General features: G+C 41.5%; 2 protein-coding genes across 2 annotated transcripts in view; both read right to left on the reverse strand.

Annotated features, from left to right (window-relative positions):
- LOC308099403 (uncharacterized protein) overlaps nt 1-17,209 on the reverse strand; it is a gene marked incomplete at both ends in the record, with an annotated part of 84,808 nt that overhangs the window by 47,230 nt on the left and 20,369 nt on the right. The gene's annotated exons all lie outside the window — the stretch shown is intronic.
- LOC308097964 (uncharacterized protein) lies at nt 4,461-14,295 on the reverse strand. Its single transcript, XM_080446144.1, has 2 exons — nt 14,250-14,295; nt 4,461-7,195 (listed from the first exon to the last, which is right to left on the reverse strand). Exon 2 carries the CDS (start codon nt 7,130-7,132, stop codon nt 5,270-5,272), a length of 1,863 nt encoding a protein of 620 aa, XP_080302270.1. The 5' UTR covers nt 7,133-7,195; nt 14,250-14,295; the 3' UTR covers nt 4,461-5,269.

Raw genomic sequence — 17,209 nt, forward strand, 5'->3', positions numbered from 1 at the left:
TCAGTCTATTAGTAATTGCCGCTCAGGTATCGTTGGGTACTGATTCAGATGTTAAGTAAAGATAGCACGTCTTTACACACATAGTCAGTACACTTTATTTATTATGGATGATAAACAATAGTTATCATTCATCATAGGATGACCTCATTTATATATATATGTATATATATATAGCAGATTTCTTTGAAAAAGAAATAAATATAGAATGTCCTTTTCGAATCCTACTCGTGGTGCGGCACAGCAGTGGACACCGTAGTGTTAGGATACCGTCTAGGACTCCTGGGTTCAGGATCAACAGGTACCTGGATTCATCAGGCTTGTTGAACACATGGTGCATGCTGCATTTGCAAGTTAAACTTAAAAAATTAAATGTGAGGAACACTATCATGTTAGTAAGAAACAAGTCATGGAGCTCCACCATTCTCACAGATGGTTGGTCCGGCGTCAGGCCCTGTGCTCTCAAGCCGTTTTGGGGGTTCTTGCTGTTTTGGGGGTTTAATTCATTCCCTGTAAATGCTAATTGGCATGTAACATTCATTAAAATGTTATCCTTACAGGGAATGAATGGATTCAGAGGCCTGACGCCAAACTATGCTTCCTCTTGTTTCTATACCATGCTCAAGCTTGCTAAATATATATTGCTAATAAATATATATTCTAATCCAATCTAAGAGTTGTCTGACTGAAATGAGGCGCAGTTTACGGAGCTAGTTCAGGCCAGGCAACTCAAGGGATTGGGCTAACCGATCAGGTGACTAAGTCACATGCACTCTTCTCCTGGTCGGTGAGTTATAAGTAATGCTCTGCCTACCTGTTCAGTCTGGTTGCGCTCTTCTGCTGCTCTGACGTGCGACGCTGCTTCTGCTGCCGAGATCCTGCCGGATCTGCTGCCCTTGCTTGCTACGTATGCTGCTGACCATGAATAGTCTCATCCCACCGCCTCCCCGGCATCCACCTGTAGGCTCTGTTTCTAGATCCCCTTGGGGGTTTAATTCATTCCCTGTAAATGCTAATTGGTATGTAACATTCATTAAAATGTTATCCTTACAGGGAATGAATGGATTCAGAGGCCTGACGCCAAACTATGCTTCCTCTTGTTTCTATACCATGCTCAAGCTTGCTAAATATATATTGCTAATAAATATATATTCTAATCCAATCTAAGAGTTGTCTGACTGAACTTATTGAATAGCCAACTTAAAGGAGTAGTTCACCCAAAAAATGACTTATTTTCTATCAATTACACACCCCATGAAGCTTTCATTTTTTGGGTGAACTCCTCCTTTAACATATAACATTCAAACATCCAAAACAAATCTGGATTCTTATCCTGCATTTTTTCAAATAAAGAGTTTCGTACATCATTGTACAGTGGACAGTGAAAAACAAAATGAAGCTCATCCTCCACAACTCCCAGGTCACAAAGAACACACAATCGCTGCTCCTCAGGAATGCCAGTATATCTACCCACCTCAACTGCCAGAGGTAATGCACCAGATCTTAACTGGGCACAGAGAGACCTCTGTCCTCTCTTTAGATTGAATGCAACGTAAGGTTCAGTGATATAATTCTCTTTATATTGAACATAATTTCTTAACTTTGCTTTTTTCCAAATGTCCACCCTCCATTGCTCCTGATGTAACATTGATAATTTGTGTTTGACCGTATTTATGTTACAATGAAGGTTGTTCATAAAATATGCATTTAAATCAGAAAGTGAAAATATTGAAGAGACCTCTCTTATCCATGGATGATTACATCTTCTATTCCAATTAAATATACTTTTCGTAAGCCTCTCTTCTGGCAGTTGGGTGAGGCGGTTCCACAGTCTAATCATTTCACATCTCTGCCTTGTGAGGCAGCTTTCCAAACCTGTGTCACCTTCAATGGCCAACTTAGTGGTATACTTGTGCACCCCGAGAAAACACCTTAAAGCTCTACTCTGAATATTTCGGTGGCCTCCTCAAAGCCCCATACACCTGCTGCATAAAATAAAATGGAAGAAACCATAGAGTCAAAAAGCTTGGTAAATGTAGCAAAACCTAAATCAGGGCACAGTTTCACTTTACTTAATATGGCACCTAATGCTCTACCTGCTGAGTCAGCCAATACTTTCCTCCCCTCAGAAAAACTCATAAATTCATGAAAAACTAAACCTAAGTATTTATATGAGGGAACATAACTCAAAGACATTGACCCAAAAGTAAAACTATGGTTACTCTGCTGTTCAGCTTTCCTTCTAAAATGTATAATCTGAGTTTTCTCTCTGTTAATGGTAAGTCTCCATTTACTGCACCATAGACCCACAATATCATAAAAAAAAAATATCAAAATCTGTAAATTTGACACATTTTCAGCCATCAGAGCAATGTCATCAGCATATAAAAGAATACTCAAATTAATATTTTCAATTGATAGACCCAAATTGGCCTGCTTGATTTCCTGAGCTAAATCATTTACATAAAGAGCAAACAGAGTGGGTGAGAGCACATCACCTTGCTTCACACCAAATGGCGTGGGAAACCAGCCGGTTCTGAGGTCGTTTAACTGCATGCAAGCGACTGGGGCTTTGTATAAAGCTTTGATGGCATTATACAATGTACCGTTAATACCCGAGCAGAGTAACTTGTATTCCAACAAGTCTCTATTGATCCAATCAAAGGCTTTTTTTAAATCAACAAAACAAACAAATAATAACAAATAACAAAAATATGATCAATACAAGCCCTGTTTTTTCTAAAACCGTTCTGTTCATCCACCAACACATTATTGAACTCCAGATAATCAGTAAGTCTCTTATTTAAAACACTGGAGTACAGCTTATAAACTGTACTGAGCAAGCTGATGCCTCTATAATTTAGAGGGACTCTAGGGTCGGCCTTTGGAGATTTTGGAATGGGTATAATTATTGATAAGTCCCACACAGAAGGTGTGATGCTAGTATTGAAACAAGTTTGACATAGTGTGTGCAGTACAGACAACATATGAGGGGATTTAAGCACCTCATTGGGGAGTTCCTCCACACCCACTGCCTTTTTTAATCTGGCTCTGTCTACAGCATCCTGAACCTCCTGTATTGTTATATCATTATTTAGTGTGTAATGTTGGTATGCTGTATGCTCATTGTACACCCCCTCCTCAAGTTCACGTTTTAATTTACAAGTTTCTTTTAGAAATTGCTCATTGAAGAGAGGAAGGTTACAGCAAGCATACAGACCACTATAATCTTTCTCCCACTGTTTTAAAATCGGATTGGTTTCAAATGAGGATTCACCATTTTCCATTAGGATCTCCATTGGTATCAGCTTGCTCTTTTGGGGACCCAATCTATTTATTTCTCTCCAAAATAGCTGTGGATTATTAAACTGTGCTTGATCTAACTGTAAAGCTTGCCCTCTCTTAAAACGTCTCTTGACAAACCTAAGCCTTCTATCAAAATTAAATTGACATTTTTTAAATTCATCCTGAAGAATCCTCTTCCTACCCTGATCTTTACATTTTAAAAACACCTTTTCAGCTGTGCGCAGATTAAGCCATAACCCATTCAGTTCATTATTCCAATATGGTTGTTTGGTTCTATAAAACTTCTTAACATCATTATTTCTAATGGCACAGTGTTTATTTAATTCTTCATACAGAAGATTACACAATCGTCCATAACACAAATCTATATTGTCCTGAGTTCTGCTACCATTTGCAGCTGATTTGTAACCTCAAGGAGAGCATTTTGGCACGTCTCAGAAGACAAAAAGTTTCCTGGGAGACGTCTACTCCATCTTTTTACACCCTGCTGCGCCTGCGAGTCTACAGTCCTCTGAGTATGAATTTCACCTGCCTGAAAACGCACACAGAGCACCGAATGATCAGGCAGTCTGCTGCGCTCATCCAACAGTTTAACAGCATCATAGCCAATTTTTTCTACAAGTTCAGAGGGAGTGTAAACACAAAATTTAAAGTTTAAATCAGCATGTGGGGTCACAATATAGTCTACCACAGCTTTACCCCGCGTAGAAATAGACGTGAAGTTATCTTTTTCTGGGTTTAACCTTCCATTAAGCACACAACATTTAGAATCTTTCAGAAATTCAATGAAGGTTTGCCCATGTTTATTTACACCTGTGTCCAATGCAGTCCTAGGAGGAATATCATCTTCATCAACATAATCTTCCAGATCTGCAATTCGACTATTCAAATCACCACAGATATCACCACAGTACATTACATACATTAGTACATTAGCTGTGTATATTAGCTGTGTATATCAATGCCAATAAATGATTAAAGAAAAGATCTGCGTTCCGTCCCCAAGTTGAGGTTTCAGGGGATAAATAACAAGAAATAATACAAAAAAGAATATTGCGACTCCCTGTGATCAAAACGTAAACAAAGAGTTTAATCTCTTCTGTACAAGTGTAATCTCTTCTGCCCTGATGTTTGTCAATCACATGCCACTCCCTGTTTACTGCACCACCATTGGACCCATAAATATGTTAATAATTCCCTTTGTGTATTATTATTTCATTATTATGTAATATTCTCGTTACAATTCTCTTTGAGAGTAACAATAAAATCAGTTCCACTTGGTTACAATGTCACACATAGAAAGGCCTCAACAAAGCCAGTAAATCATTAATGTAGCAGCTACAGTACAATTGTCATCGTAAAAAAAAACACCACGCCAGTGAGTAGCCCCCACCGTGAGGACGTGGAGCTTCGTCCAACCCAACACTCCCTGCTGACAGGCTCCGCCCCCAGCCGGTAGGAGTACAAGCAATGCCATTTTGTTCGTGTTGACGCACGACAAAGCCGGATGCACCGTGGTGGATTGGAACCCACAACCTCAGCAGTGGTGGGCAGGGACTTTACCACTGTGCCACCATGTGCAAAAAAAACAAACAAAAAAAAACAATGGAAAACCAACACATTTAAGTATGCTAAGCAAAAGTACAGTTCATAAGGATAAAAATAACAAAAATAATTTAAAATCTTAACGAGGGATGCTGTGATTCTATGAAAACAAACTGATTCCATTTCATGTTTTGAAGTTAAAACATTTTTTTAAGTATTTTCTCAAATCTTTGTGTCCTGAGGTCGTACTGAAAAACATCATGTTTCCCTGAAAAAGCCACTGTGGTTCCATGTGTGTCCTTGAGCAAGGCATTACACCTGTCATTGTTCATTTCCTTTGAAGTTGCTCTGTATCATGTATCAACACTTAAATATAATGATCCAACTTCAGTGTGTCCACCTTAAGTACATCAGTGCAGTTTTACATCAACCCAAGATGTTCAGAGAGGAATGGGTCAATATCACAGAGAATGAATATCATGATTGAACTCGCAGCAGTTCCTTTGTTCCTCACTGTATCGATGACAAAACGTGCCTTTTCATTTTTCACCTGCATCGCGTTGGCCTCATCCTGATCGGCATCGTTTATCACCCTCTTCTCTAAAAGCTTGTCATGGAGAATTCTGAGAGTGCCAACTGAAACATTGTTGATGAAGCTGCTCCGCACAGCAAACAGCCTGTCTTCTGCTGGAAGAGTCAGTGTGCGTTGAACTTGTTGTTTTCTTAAAGCAGGAGCTGAAAGCTTTACACAGCGTTCCCATGCACAGTCAGAGGTTTTACTGTGTCTTAGAAGCAGCTTAATATGCTTAAACTTTGCCTCTAATGTCACTTCAAATGTTGAAATGTAATTGTGATAGGATTCATCAACTTTAAATTTTGCCTTATTTGGTTCAATTTGGATGGAAACATCTTGAGTGGAAGTGGTAAGGGTGTATTCATGGTTTGGGATTAGTTCACAGGAAGGCTTTTCAATGTAAATTTCCTCTCGTATGCGCCTTCTTTCCTTCAGCACGTCATGCCGTGCAACGTTCCCAGGCAGCAGCAACACATTCAGGATTGAACTTGGATCATCATCATCTTCAATCGGTGGTGTATAAAACAGTGACACCAATGCCTGGACAGGACTGGGCCCGAACAACATCTCCATGATGACGCCAAATAAAGATAATCCAGTTACATTTATGATAACATGAGTTTCTGTGATCACACAGGGTTTGATCAGCTCAATGCCATCATCATCCATCACATGGACAACAGACAAGGATTTGCCTCCACCCATGGAGAGGATCTCACAATGTGGAAAGTGTAACTGACACACAGACCTCTGAGAACCTTTGATGTCAAACAGTGGTCCTGCAGGCCTCTTGCTAAGCTGGGATAGAAGCCTTCGGTCCCAGGGGACTGTCCTGTAGGTCACTTCACCCTCTGCCTCCATCTTAAACACCAGGCCGGTCACGCTGCATTGGAACAGTCCTGCTTGGGTGCAGTGGAACCTGTAGCTTTCCTTGTTTTCCACAATAATGATATCAGGTGTAATCTTCTGTGTTTTGTCCAGTAGTGTAACATCATTTAAGCTGTGGGAGCGCTTTGCTCTGAAACCTGCCTTGTTCTCTAAACATGGAATTTGGCTCAGTGAGGGTAAGCTGTGAGAACGAGGCAGAGAGATGGATTCTTCTATCCTCAAACCACTGAAGCATCTACTTAGATCAGTTTCATCTTGGAGCTCCAGAGAGGGATGTAGAGAGGAAAATGACTCTTTAACAGGCTGGTCTGTGGTTGACAAATCACAGGCTGTCATCATTTTATCTGGGGAATCATGGGAGGACTGTTGTGATGTGGAAGACAACATGGGGGAGACTATAACAACGGAGGGATTCATGTTGGGTGTAATTACTTCCTGTGGAGCATCTTGGGAAGAGGGAGTATCAGACTCATCTAACTCATCTAAGGTTGAAGAGGGAAGCAAAGGGAGGTTTGATGAGGGAAGATCAGTCTCCTTCAACTCTTCTCTTCTTCTCTTTCTGTCTTGTGTTCTCTGTGAAGACACCATATGCTTCACTCTTGTTCTGTCTTCTTCTACATCTAACACTTTCTTGTCATGTGAAGTGTCTTCCATCTCACTATGTGTAACCCCTCTCATATACTCTCGCCTTCTTCCAGAGAACACCATTACTCTGCTTTTTTCTATCTTCTGACCTAAAGTGTCTTCCATCGCACTATGCTTCACTCCTTCAGCTGTGGAGGAGGAGGCTGTGAGACATCCTTTTTGCTTTACAGTGCTCATCTTCTCTTCTTTTAATGTAGTCCCAGAGACAACATGGGAATAAGTATACTCATTCCCAGTTCCCTAAAAAAAGGAAAAGGAAATTAAATCATGGACATTTAACTTATTAACCACATTGACACACTAGTAAATGTCACTCAGCCTAAACAAAGCCACACAGATAAGCATTAATGACCGCTAATAATACTTCAGAATATGTATTTGCCGCAGGTATGTTCAAATCAGAGTGACTCAGTATTAAGCCAATATTTCAGGGTGAAACCAGAGAACAGTCTGCCAGGGTGAGAGGAGAAAAGTGAATGTGTTATTTAATGTATTATTGATACATTATGTAATGTATTATTTTAATACCGTATGAATTTATTCTGCTGTGTTTACTGTCTCAACACAGTTATTCTGCATTCTCATGTGTTGGCCCTACAATCCTTTAATGCAAAGACTCTAACCCCAACATATAAGCCTTAATGCAAAGACTCTAACCCCAACATATAAGCCTTAATGCAAAGACTCTAACCCCAACATCTAAGCCTTTATGCAAAGACTCTAACCCCAACATCTAAGCCTTTATGCAAAGATTCTAACCCCAACATCCAAGTCTTTAATGCAAGAATCAGAATGGAGCAAAATGGGTCGCACCCATATCATAGGCTGTTAGCTGGGCAAAAAGTGTTCATGCCAATCTAAGATATGAAGCGGTCCATGAAGAAACATTACAGCAGGTGTTTTCAGTCTCCTCCCTCCAGTCATGATGAGAGGTACCATTGCTTCACGCAAATATTTACCTATCTTTGTTCACCTATCATGTCATGGCCAGAATAGCTATGGTTACTTGTTACTTCCACCACTGTTTGTTACTGATTATCTCTACACATTGTTATTTTCAAAGTAATAAGTTGAAGCTTTTTTTGTTAGAGAATTATCAAGTAATTTACAGATCTCAACCATCCTCCTATAATTTGAGAAACCAATATTTGTTTTTGTCTGTAGTGCGTGGTGAGGCCAAAAACTGTTCTGCCCGTTTCTCCTCAGTGGCTGGGAAAAAAAATCTGAATTTGCACACAGCCATTGACCATTACCATGTGCACCTAACAGCGAAGCCCGTTTTTTTTATTTCACCAAATCTCAGATGTTTATTAGCGTTGTTGTGTAAAAGAATGTCGCCATGGTTACGGGGCTGCCCAGCTATGGGACGAACTGCGTCCCGGGTTGCCAGATCATGTGCGCATATCCCCCCACGGATGCGTCGACTGGGTATAGACTAGTTAAATAAATAGTAATAATCTGAAATAATCATTTTCTTTACAGGACAGGCCTGGGATTTTGTCATTTTAGGGGCTTTGTGCTGTTATTGTTATTAGTATTATTAAGGTTTCGAGGCCTATCAGGCTCTCGAAGCCTTATTACGTCTCTACACTTTCCATATTCTTCCGCCGTTTTTGGCAGTTCTGGCCTAACCGCGTGGTCACTTTTTACAAAACTCGGCAATATGGTAGAGGGCTATGCCAAACGGCAAAGGCCCGAAACTCAAAACCATCGGCCAAAGGGTGGCGCTGTAGCAATCAATTGAAAAATGCCAACTTTGAACAGGTACAACTCATGCCCTGTTTGACCCACATCCATGACACTTCGATACACACATGCGTCTCCTCATGCCTAACAACTTTCACACTCTAACTTTTGACCTTTGACCTTTAGATCTCCCACCATTTCGAATTATATGAAAAGCAGTAAAAATCTATAGCTTTCTGGGATCTTTGAGCAATCCGCACGAAACGTTTTACACATGAACTTTGGACCTATACCGACAGACGTGAGCAAGCGGATTTTCCATAAGTGAAAACGTTAAGCTTTTATGAGCCAATGAATATTGCAGTTTTATGAAAATTATTCGTCTGCCCCTAACACATACATGCAGACTCACATTTGTTTGAAACTTTGCAATATTGTAGAGGGTCATTCCAAGTATCACTGAAACCAATCTTACTCCAATTGGTCAAAGGGGGGCGCTATAGCAATTTTTTGAAAATGCAAACTTTAAACAGGCAAAAGTCATGCCTCGTTTGGCCGACAGCCGTGAAACTTGCTTACACATGTGCCTTGACTCATGAGGAACATATCTATCACTTTGACCAGTAAGCTCCGCCCTTAGATTGTCTGCAATTTTGAGCAGTTTGAAAAACATTTAAACCCAGGATTTCTGAGCAATTTGCGTGAAAGTGTGTCGTGTGTGAATTCCCTTTTCACCAGTTCAGGTCTCTTGGTCCAATAGCTTGATCGCTTAATCATTTGTCTTGAAACCACAGGGTCGCCTGTTCAAATCCCACCTCATGCAGACTTCATCTCAATTGCATTGCACACGACATGACTGTATCAATGAATAAACTTGCAATTGTTAAATGAAACGCTTATTGAGAGTAGTTATTTTCAATGTATGACGTATTTCATTCCCTCTTTTGTTTTGTTTTGTTGGATTCTCCTTTTTCACTGTCTGAGGCTGTGAATTGAATAGCTTAATCAGTTCAGTGTTAGCCTCATGTACCGGAGGTCCACAGTTCAAATCCCACTCATCACAGTTTACATATGAATTGCATTGTACATAACATGACCCTGTTAATTCAGACATGTGACATTTTTAAACAATAACATGAAATGCTTTTGAGAGTAGTTGTTTTTTATGTATGACATACTTTCTTGTGAAAATAGCCGATCTACAATCTCACACCTTTTTAGATAGCAACGCATTGTGAACTTGTAGATCGACTATTTTCACTAGTTCCCATTCCGAGGAGACAAAAAAAAAACTTAAATGTTGTAAATGTAAATGTTATGTGAACCAGTGATCTAGAGTAGTTAGAATCCTGTCTATCCAATAGCTCAGTCCGTACTGCGGCCATAGCTGAGTGGTTAGTGAGCCCGCCTACGGAGCCAGAGGCCCTGATTGCCCCAGGTACGATTCCAGGCCAGGCCAGCAACTGTGTCGATGAAATGAAATGTGTCCCTGAGCAAGACTCTTAACCCCTAATTGCTCACAGGCCCTCATTGGAAACAAGGCCGCAAGGACTTTCATCAACGGACCTGTTAAAGGAATTATCCTTATCCTTTACACTGTCTAACCGCAAGTCTGTAGGTCCCTGGTTCAAACCCCAATTTAACCAGTCCAAATATAATTTACTGAACCAAAATCATGACTTTGTTAATTAATGCATGTTCACTTCTTCTCACTATGTCACTGCCTCTCTCTCTCACTCTGTCACTGCCTCTCTCTCACTCTGTCACTGTCTGTCTGTCTGTCTGTCTGTCTGCGTCTCTCTCACTCTGTCACTTTCTCTCTGTCTGTCTGTCTGTCTGTCTGTCTGTCTGTCTGTCTGTCTGCCTCTCTCTCACTCTGTCACTGTCTGTCTGTCTGTCTGTCTGTCTGCCTCTCACTCTGTCACTGTCTGCCTGTCTGCCTGTCTGCCTCTTTCTCACTCTGTCACTGTCTGCCTGTCTGCCTCTCTGTCACTCTGTCACTGTCTGCCTGTCTGCCTGTCTGCCTCTCTGTCACTCTGTCACTGTCTGTCTGCCTGTCTGCCTCTCTCTCACTCTGTCACTGTCTGCCTGTCTTCCTCTCTCTCACTCTGTCACTGTCTGCCTGTCTGCCTCTCTCTCACTCTGGTCACTGTCTGCCTGTCTGCCTCTCTCTCACTCTGTCACTGTCTGTCTGTCTGTCTGCCTGTCTGCCTGTCTGCCTGTCTGCGTCTCTCTCACTCTGTCACTGTCTGCCTGTCTGCCTCTCTGTCACTCTGTCACTGTCTGCCTGTCTGCCTCTCTGTCACTCTGTCACTGTCTGTCTGTCTGTCTGTCTGCCTGTCTGCCTCTCTCTCACTCTGTCACTGTCTGCCTGTCTGTCTGCCTCTCTCTCACTCTGTCACTGTCTGCCTGTCTTCCTCTCTCTCACTCTGTCACTGTCTGTCTGCCTGTCTGCCTCTCTCTCACTCTGATCACTGTCTGCCTGTCTGCCTCTCTCTCACTCTGTCACTGTCTGTCTGCCTGTCTGCCTCTCTCTCTCACTCTGTCACTGTCTGCCTGTCTGCCTCTCTCTCACTCTGTCAATGTCTGCCTGTCTGCCTCTCTCTCACTCTGTCACTGTCTGCCTCTCTCTCACTCTGTCACTGTCTGTCTGCCTGTCTGTCTGCCTGTCTGCCTCTCTCTCACTCTGTCACTGTCTGCCTGTCTGCCTCTCTCTCACTCTGTCACTGTCTGCCTGTCTGTCTGCCTTTCTGCCTCTCTCTCACTCTGTCACTGTCTGCCTGTCTGTCTGCCTGTCTGCCTCTCTCTCACTCTGTCACTGTCTGCCTGTCTGCCTGTCTGCCTCTCTCTCACTCTGTCACTGTCTGTCTGCCTGTCTGTCTGCCTGTCTGTCTCTCTATCACTCTGTCACTGTCTGCCTGTCTGCCTCTCTCTCACTCTGTCACTGTCTGTCTGTCTGCCTGTCTGCCTCTCTCTCACTCTGTCACTGTCTGCCTGTCTGCCTCTCTCTCACTCTGTCACTGTCTGCCTGTCTGCCTCTCTCTCACTCTGTCACTGTCTGCCTCTCTCTCACTCTGTCACTGTCTGCCTGTCTGCCTCTCTCTCACTCTGTCACTGTCTGCCTCTCTCTCACTCTGTCACTGTCTACCTCTCTCTCACTCTGTCACTGTCTGCCTGTCTGCCTCTCTCTCACTCTGTCACTGTCTGCCTGTCTGCCTCTCTCTCACTCTGTCACTGTCTGCCAGTGTGTCTGCCTTTCTGCCTCTCTCTCACTCTGTCACTGTCTGTCTGCCTGTCTGCCTGTCTGCCTCTCTCTCACTCTGTCACTGTCTGCCTGTCTGTCTGCCTGTCTGCCTTTCTCTCACTCTGTCACTGTCTGCCTGTCTGCCTCTCTATCACTCTGTCAGTGTCTGCCTGTCTGCCTCTCTCTCACTCTCTCACTGTCTGTCTGCCTGTCTGTCTGTCTGTCTCTGCCCTATCCCTCGAAACCGCTTATTGCTGCTTGCAGCTATATTTATTATTATTATTGGTTGATGCTATATTAAGTCATTTTGCTGGGGACCCCCTGTGTGTGTGATCATACAGCCTAGTCACTTCTTTTGGGCTTGTTTCTCCAATAAAATATGGCAACGCTGGTGTTGGTATTGACAATAATTGACATTCATAAGATCAGGCCATATGGGAGAACAATGACTCAGAAACTGTTTAATGTAAATTGTGTAGAACAGCGTGTAAGACAGCTTACAAATATGTATTGTTATGAAATTCTAAGGTAGGTAGCTGTACTAAAATGTTATCAGTTATAAAATCAAGCGCAAAACTGAAATATGCTTGTCATCTTTTTTCTTAGAAGAAGTATGACAGTTGCCTGCCATGGACGGGTTCACTCGTCGAATTCTGCTATGGCTCAGCCTGCCAACGAGTTTGGACGATTTTTATTTCTTTATTTTTTCACACAGAACCAGGAGATAACGTGATCCAAAGATTTACTGCTCCATTCACTTCCTGGTTAACTTATTACTTAAAAATACTGTATCTCGGCTCCTGTGTGTTTTTGTTTTGTAATGTTTTTTTGCCGAAACATGCTATTTTTAACGGCGTATAACAAGCGAACGGGAGGTCGTGATGACATTTCTTTTTTTTTGCGGAAGCACAGTGAAACCCTCCGTGATTAGCAACCATCAGGGGATCGATCATACTGGAGATAAATATTCTGTGACTACTTGAAAAGGTAAGAAAATCGCTGGCAGTCTGGGCCTTACTTAGTTGTTTATACTCTGGCAGTAAAACCAAGTTCACATAAATGACAAGTGTCAAAAATAGGATGAGCAATATTGTGGGTGGATAACTTTTTTAATGGTATGCAGTTTGGTTAGGTTCTTCAACAATACTTTTTCCAGATTTGTTTTAATCCTGACAAATATCCTATAATACACGTTTTACATTATTATGTAAAATACTAAAACAAAAATAAATAAAATAAAACTATAATCACCATGTCGATTGTTGTTTTACTTTTTCAAAATAGTATAACATGCCTAACTAGAAAAAGTGCTCCTTGGAGCACAGGTCTCCTCCAGGTCAGGTAGGTTAGTGTGGGCCAGCAATGTGCGGAATTCACCAATGAGGCTGGAATGTGAAAAATCGGACGGATTGGACAGCTCCGTCTTGATCACTTGACTAAAGAGATGATATGTACCGATCTGAGTGATGTTTGGACAACATTTGTATGAGTATTATAAAATAAATGTTTGGTCTCCTGTTGACGCTATAATAGGGCAATGTTGAAAGGGTGGCATTTGTTCCTCAACGTAGTGCGAATGTGCGTGCAAAGTTTCACCGTAATCAGACGCTGCGTTCATGATTTGCGGCATTTTGTTCAAAACGGACCACTCCTGCAAATCTGAAGGAGTAATATTCAAACATGTGTTTTACATATGTCGGCCTCCTGATGGTGCTATAAAAGGCAGATGTGAAAAATGCAGGGCAGAGGTTTTTCCCTGGTCTCTAGGGAGTGCTGCACATACAAACTTTTACACAGATCGGTGCAGTTACAGGTAACTGATTTGGCCGATTTAATTGGCTGATTTAAAAAGATTCAAGTGGCATTTCTTCCTCGGCCTAGTGGGAATGTGCTTGCAAAATTTCACGGAAATTGCATGCTGTGTTCATGATTTGAGGCATTTTGTTCACTACGGAGCACTCCTGCACACTTTGGAAGCCATTCTTAGCCAATCAGGATAGATTTGCGTGATGTTTGGACAAAATCTGTACTGTAGGAGTACTGCCAATTGTTTTTTGTTGCAAAAAGCGGCCTCCTGGTGGCAGAGGTTCTGAATTGGCATCCAGGGAGTGTGTGTGCACAGTTTCGCTGCGATCGGGCCAACGGTGTCAGAGATTAGCTGTTCACAGATGGACGGACTTTCGGCCTGGCGGAGACAATAAGATTAGGCATAAGGGATAGGGCCCTATGGGATATGCACCTCAACCACTTGGCCATCGGCATCCCGTCTGTTTCATTTGTGTTAATTGTGTTAAATATTCTGCTAATGTTTGAACTGATGGACTATCAATTATGGAAAAAATAATAATCAAAAACTATAATCACCTCGTCACCAAGAGGAAGGGGAGATGTTGATCGCTGACGTATGGGCTGAATCCACTTCACAAGAGACTGTTTTATGCTCACGTTCTCCTGGTTCAACTTCTCACCGTCATCACTGTCCATCTGACCAGACTGGTCCATCTCTACAGAAGAACAACAAACAGACATTCATTACACATGATGAGTATAGAAGACATGAGGAGTGGACCAAGTACAGAACCCTGGGAGTTCCCGGTCAACGAAGTCTATAGGGTTTAAGTAAGTAAGGGTTTAAGAGAGAGAGAGAGAGAGAGAGAGAGAGAGAGAGAGAGAGAGAGAGAGAGAGAGAGAGAGAGAGAGAGTGGGCGGGTCATACCATTTTTTTTAATTTTGTATTTTAAAGGATCTACACCATGAATTAAAAAAATAATAATAACATTTAATATCATATTGTTTATGTCCCTCAAACGTTTTTCAAAAGGTTTGAGCCTAAATCAAGCCTCAGATATACTCATTCCAACTTCTCTCTGGCTTATAAAGCACTTTCACCTGCAATACCACATTGTCCTGTTTGGCACGAGGCGCTATTGAGTCAGTTTGTATGCATGTTATCTCCTGGTTCTGTGTGGGGGAAAAAAAAGAAAGAAATAAATATATATATTAAAAAAAATTGTTTTTTTTGTTGGAACTGAAAAACGGGAGGGATTGTACCCTGACGTGACGTCAGGTCAGGGTGCAAATCAGTTTGGCCTGTTTTGAGACCAATTTACAGAAAACCCCAGATTTGCTGTGAAAGCCTGAGTGTTCAAACTGGGGTATTTTTTTGACCCAAAACACACAAAAAAGAAGAAAAAGTAAAAATTCATGGTGTAGTCCCTTTAAAATCCATTTTTTTGTTTTTCATACGTGTTATACTCCCCTATCTAAACTGCTCAAAAAAAGTTCGGAAACTTAAAGATGGGGTGCCATGATATTTTTCAACCCTAAAACCTGATCATAAGGTATTATTATTATGTAAGGATTTTTTTTCAAAAATAATAAAAGTGTACAGTAAGTGTTAAAATGTAGTTTTTATGTGGACACGCCTCCAGTTCATTAAGTATACCTGGTTCTCACCTTAGCACCTCCTCCACCACCTTAGCACCACCCACCTGTCCTAGTCCCTCCTCCTCCTCATGCCCACACCTGTTGTGTTATGATAATGAGGGGGAGGGTATGGCTTTGTGATGTCACTAAAGCGCTGTTTCTCTATTGGCACGTTTGACCCTCAAGGTTTCAGCCTCCAGGAAGAAACTCCAAATAGTCAGAGAAGACATAAAACACCACCGGGGGGCTTAATGAAGTTCTATCAACCTCATAGACACATGAAAAACAGAAAAAGTGCAAAAACATGGCACCAGCTCTTTAACTTCGGTCAATTATATCTCCCCTTTAATAATACCAATTGGTATTGTGTTTTATATCATTTTTATCATTGATTAGTCACCTTTACAACATGGTACAGCTTGTAAGGATCGGGCATTCGTGGAATGAGCAACACAGCTAAACGTGTGGGTAGCACCTCCAAATAATTTGCCAAAATCACCCATTCCACGAATGCCCGAACACAATACCAATTGGTATTATTAAAGGGGAGATATAATTGACCAAAGTTAAGTTTCAGAACTTTTTTTTTAGCAGTTTATATCGCGTTTAATAACCCTGTATGGTGACTTGACATGGTATCTCCCTATCTGTTGCCAGATAGGCCAATCTTAATTGTAAATATAGCTGCGATAAGCGGGGCCAGGGAATGCAGAAAGAAAAAAGAAAGAAGCACTGATAAGTAATATGCACAATAATCCATAGAAACATAGAAGACTGAACTTGAGAGATAAAAAAACCATGCAAATAACATGAGCATTTTAAACCCACACTAACCCTAACCTCAGTAAAACTATGCCTACCCCTAACCTCAAGAAATATATGCGTAAGCCTAAGAATGCCAAATCATGATCACCTCAACACATCGTCGGGGACAGGGATCGAACCAGTGACCTCCGGATTCATAGGCTGCCTTTCTCAAGTCTTTACGTCCCTGATGAACCAAGCCTCTGTTTTGCTAACTACTCTAGATCACTGCTTATGCATCGTTAAGCGAGAACTGCCAAAAATGGCAGAAGAAGAAGAAGAAACAGAATAATGCCAATAACAAAACGGAGCCTTGCTCTGCAGAGCCTGGCCTCGTAAATATAACCAAAACTATTTCCTTTGGAACAAGTGTGAGGTTTACCTCAACTTAAAAATAAATTATGATTGTTTAGAAGAATAATCTCTCTAAGTAAGCAGTGCCTTTGATGAGTTTATTTCAATGAGCTGTAGGGCATTTTTCAATTAAGCTTTTATGAGCCAATGAGTGTTTTTCATATAATTCAAATTGGTGGGAGATCTAAATGTCAGAGGTCAAAAGTCAGAGTGTGAAAGTTGTTCATCATGAGTAGACGCATGTGTGTATCGAAGTTTCATGGTTGTAGGTCGAACAGGGCATGAGTTGTACCTGTTCAAAGTTGGCACTTTCAATTGAGTGCTATAGCGCCACCCTTTGACGAATGAGTGTGAGAATTATTACTTGATAGTTTTTCATGACCATCTAGCATATGGCCGAGTTTCGTAAAAAGCGTATGCACGGTTAAGCCAGAACTGCCAAAAACGGCAGAAGAAGAAGAAGAAACAGAATAATGCCAATAACAAAACGGAGCCTTGCTCTGCAGAGCCTGGCCCCGTAAATATAACCAAAACTATTTCCTTTGGAACAAGTGTGAGGTTTACCTCAACTTAAAAATAAATTATGATTGTTTAGAAGAATAATCTCTCTAAGTAAGCAGTGCCTTTGATGAGTTTATTTCAATGAGCTGTAGGGCATAGCAGTGGCGGCCATTTTGTGGTGCCACAGATAGAAAACCCATTAAGTTTCCCCATAAAGATTTCCGAAAATACTTATATAC

This window comes from Gymnoscopelus braueri (genome assembly GCF_963280865.1).
Source record: "Gymnoscopelus braueri genome assembly, chromosome: 13".
NCBI classification, from domain to species: domain Eukaryota; kingdom Metazoa; phylum Chordata; class Actinopteri; order Myctophiformes; family Myctophidae; genus Gymnoscopelus; species Gymnoscopelus braueri.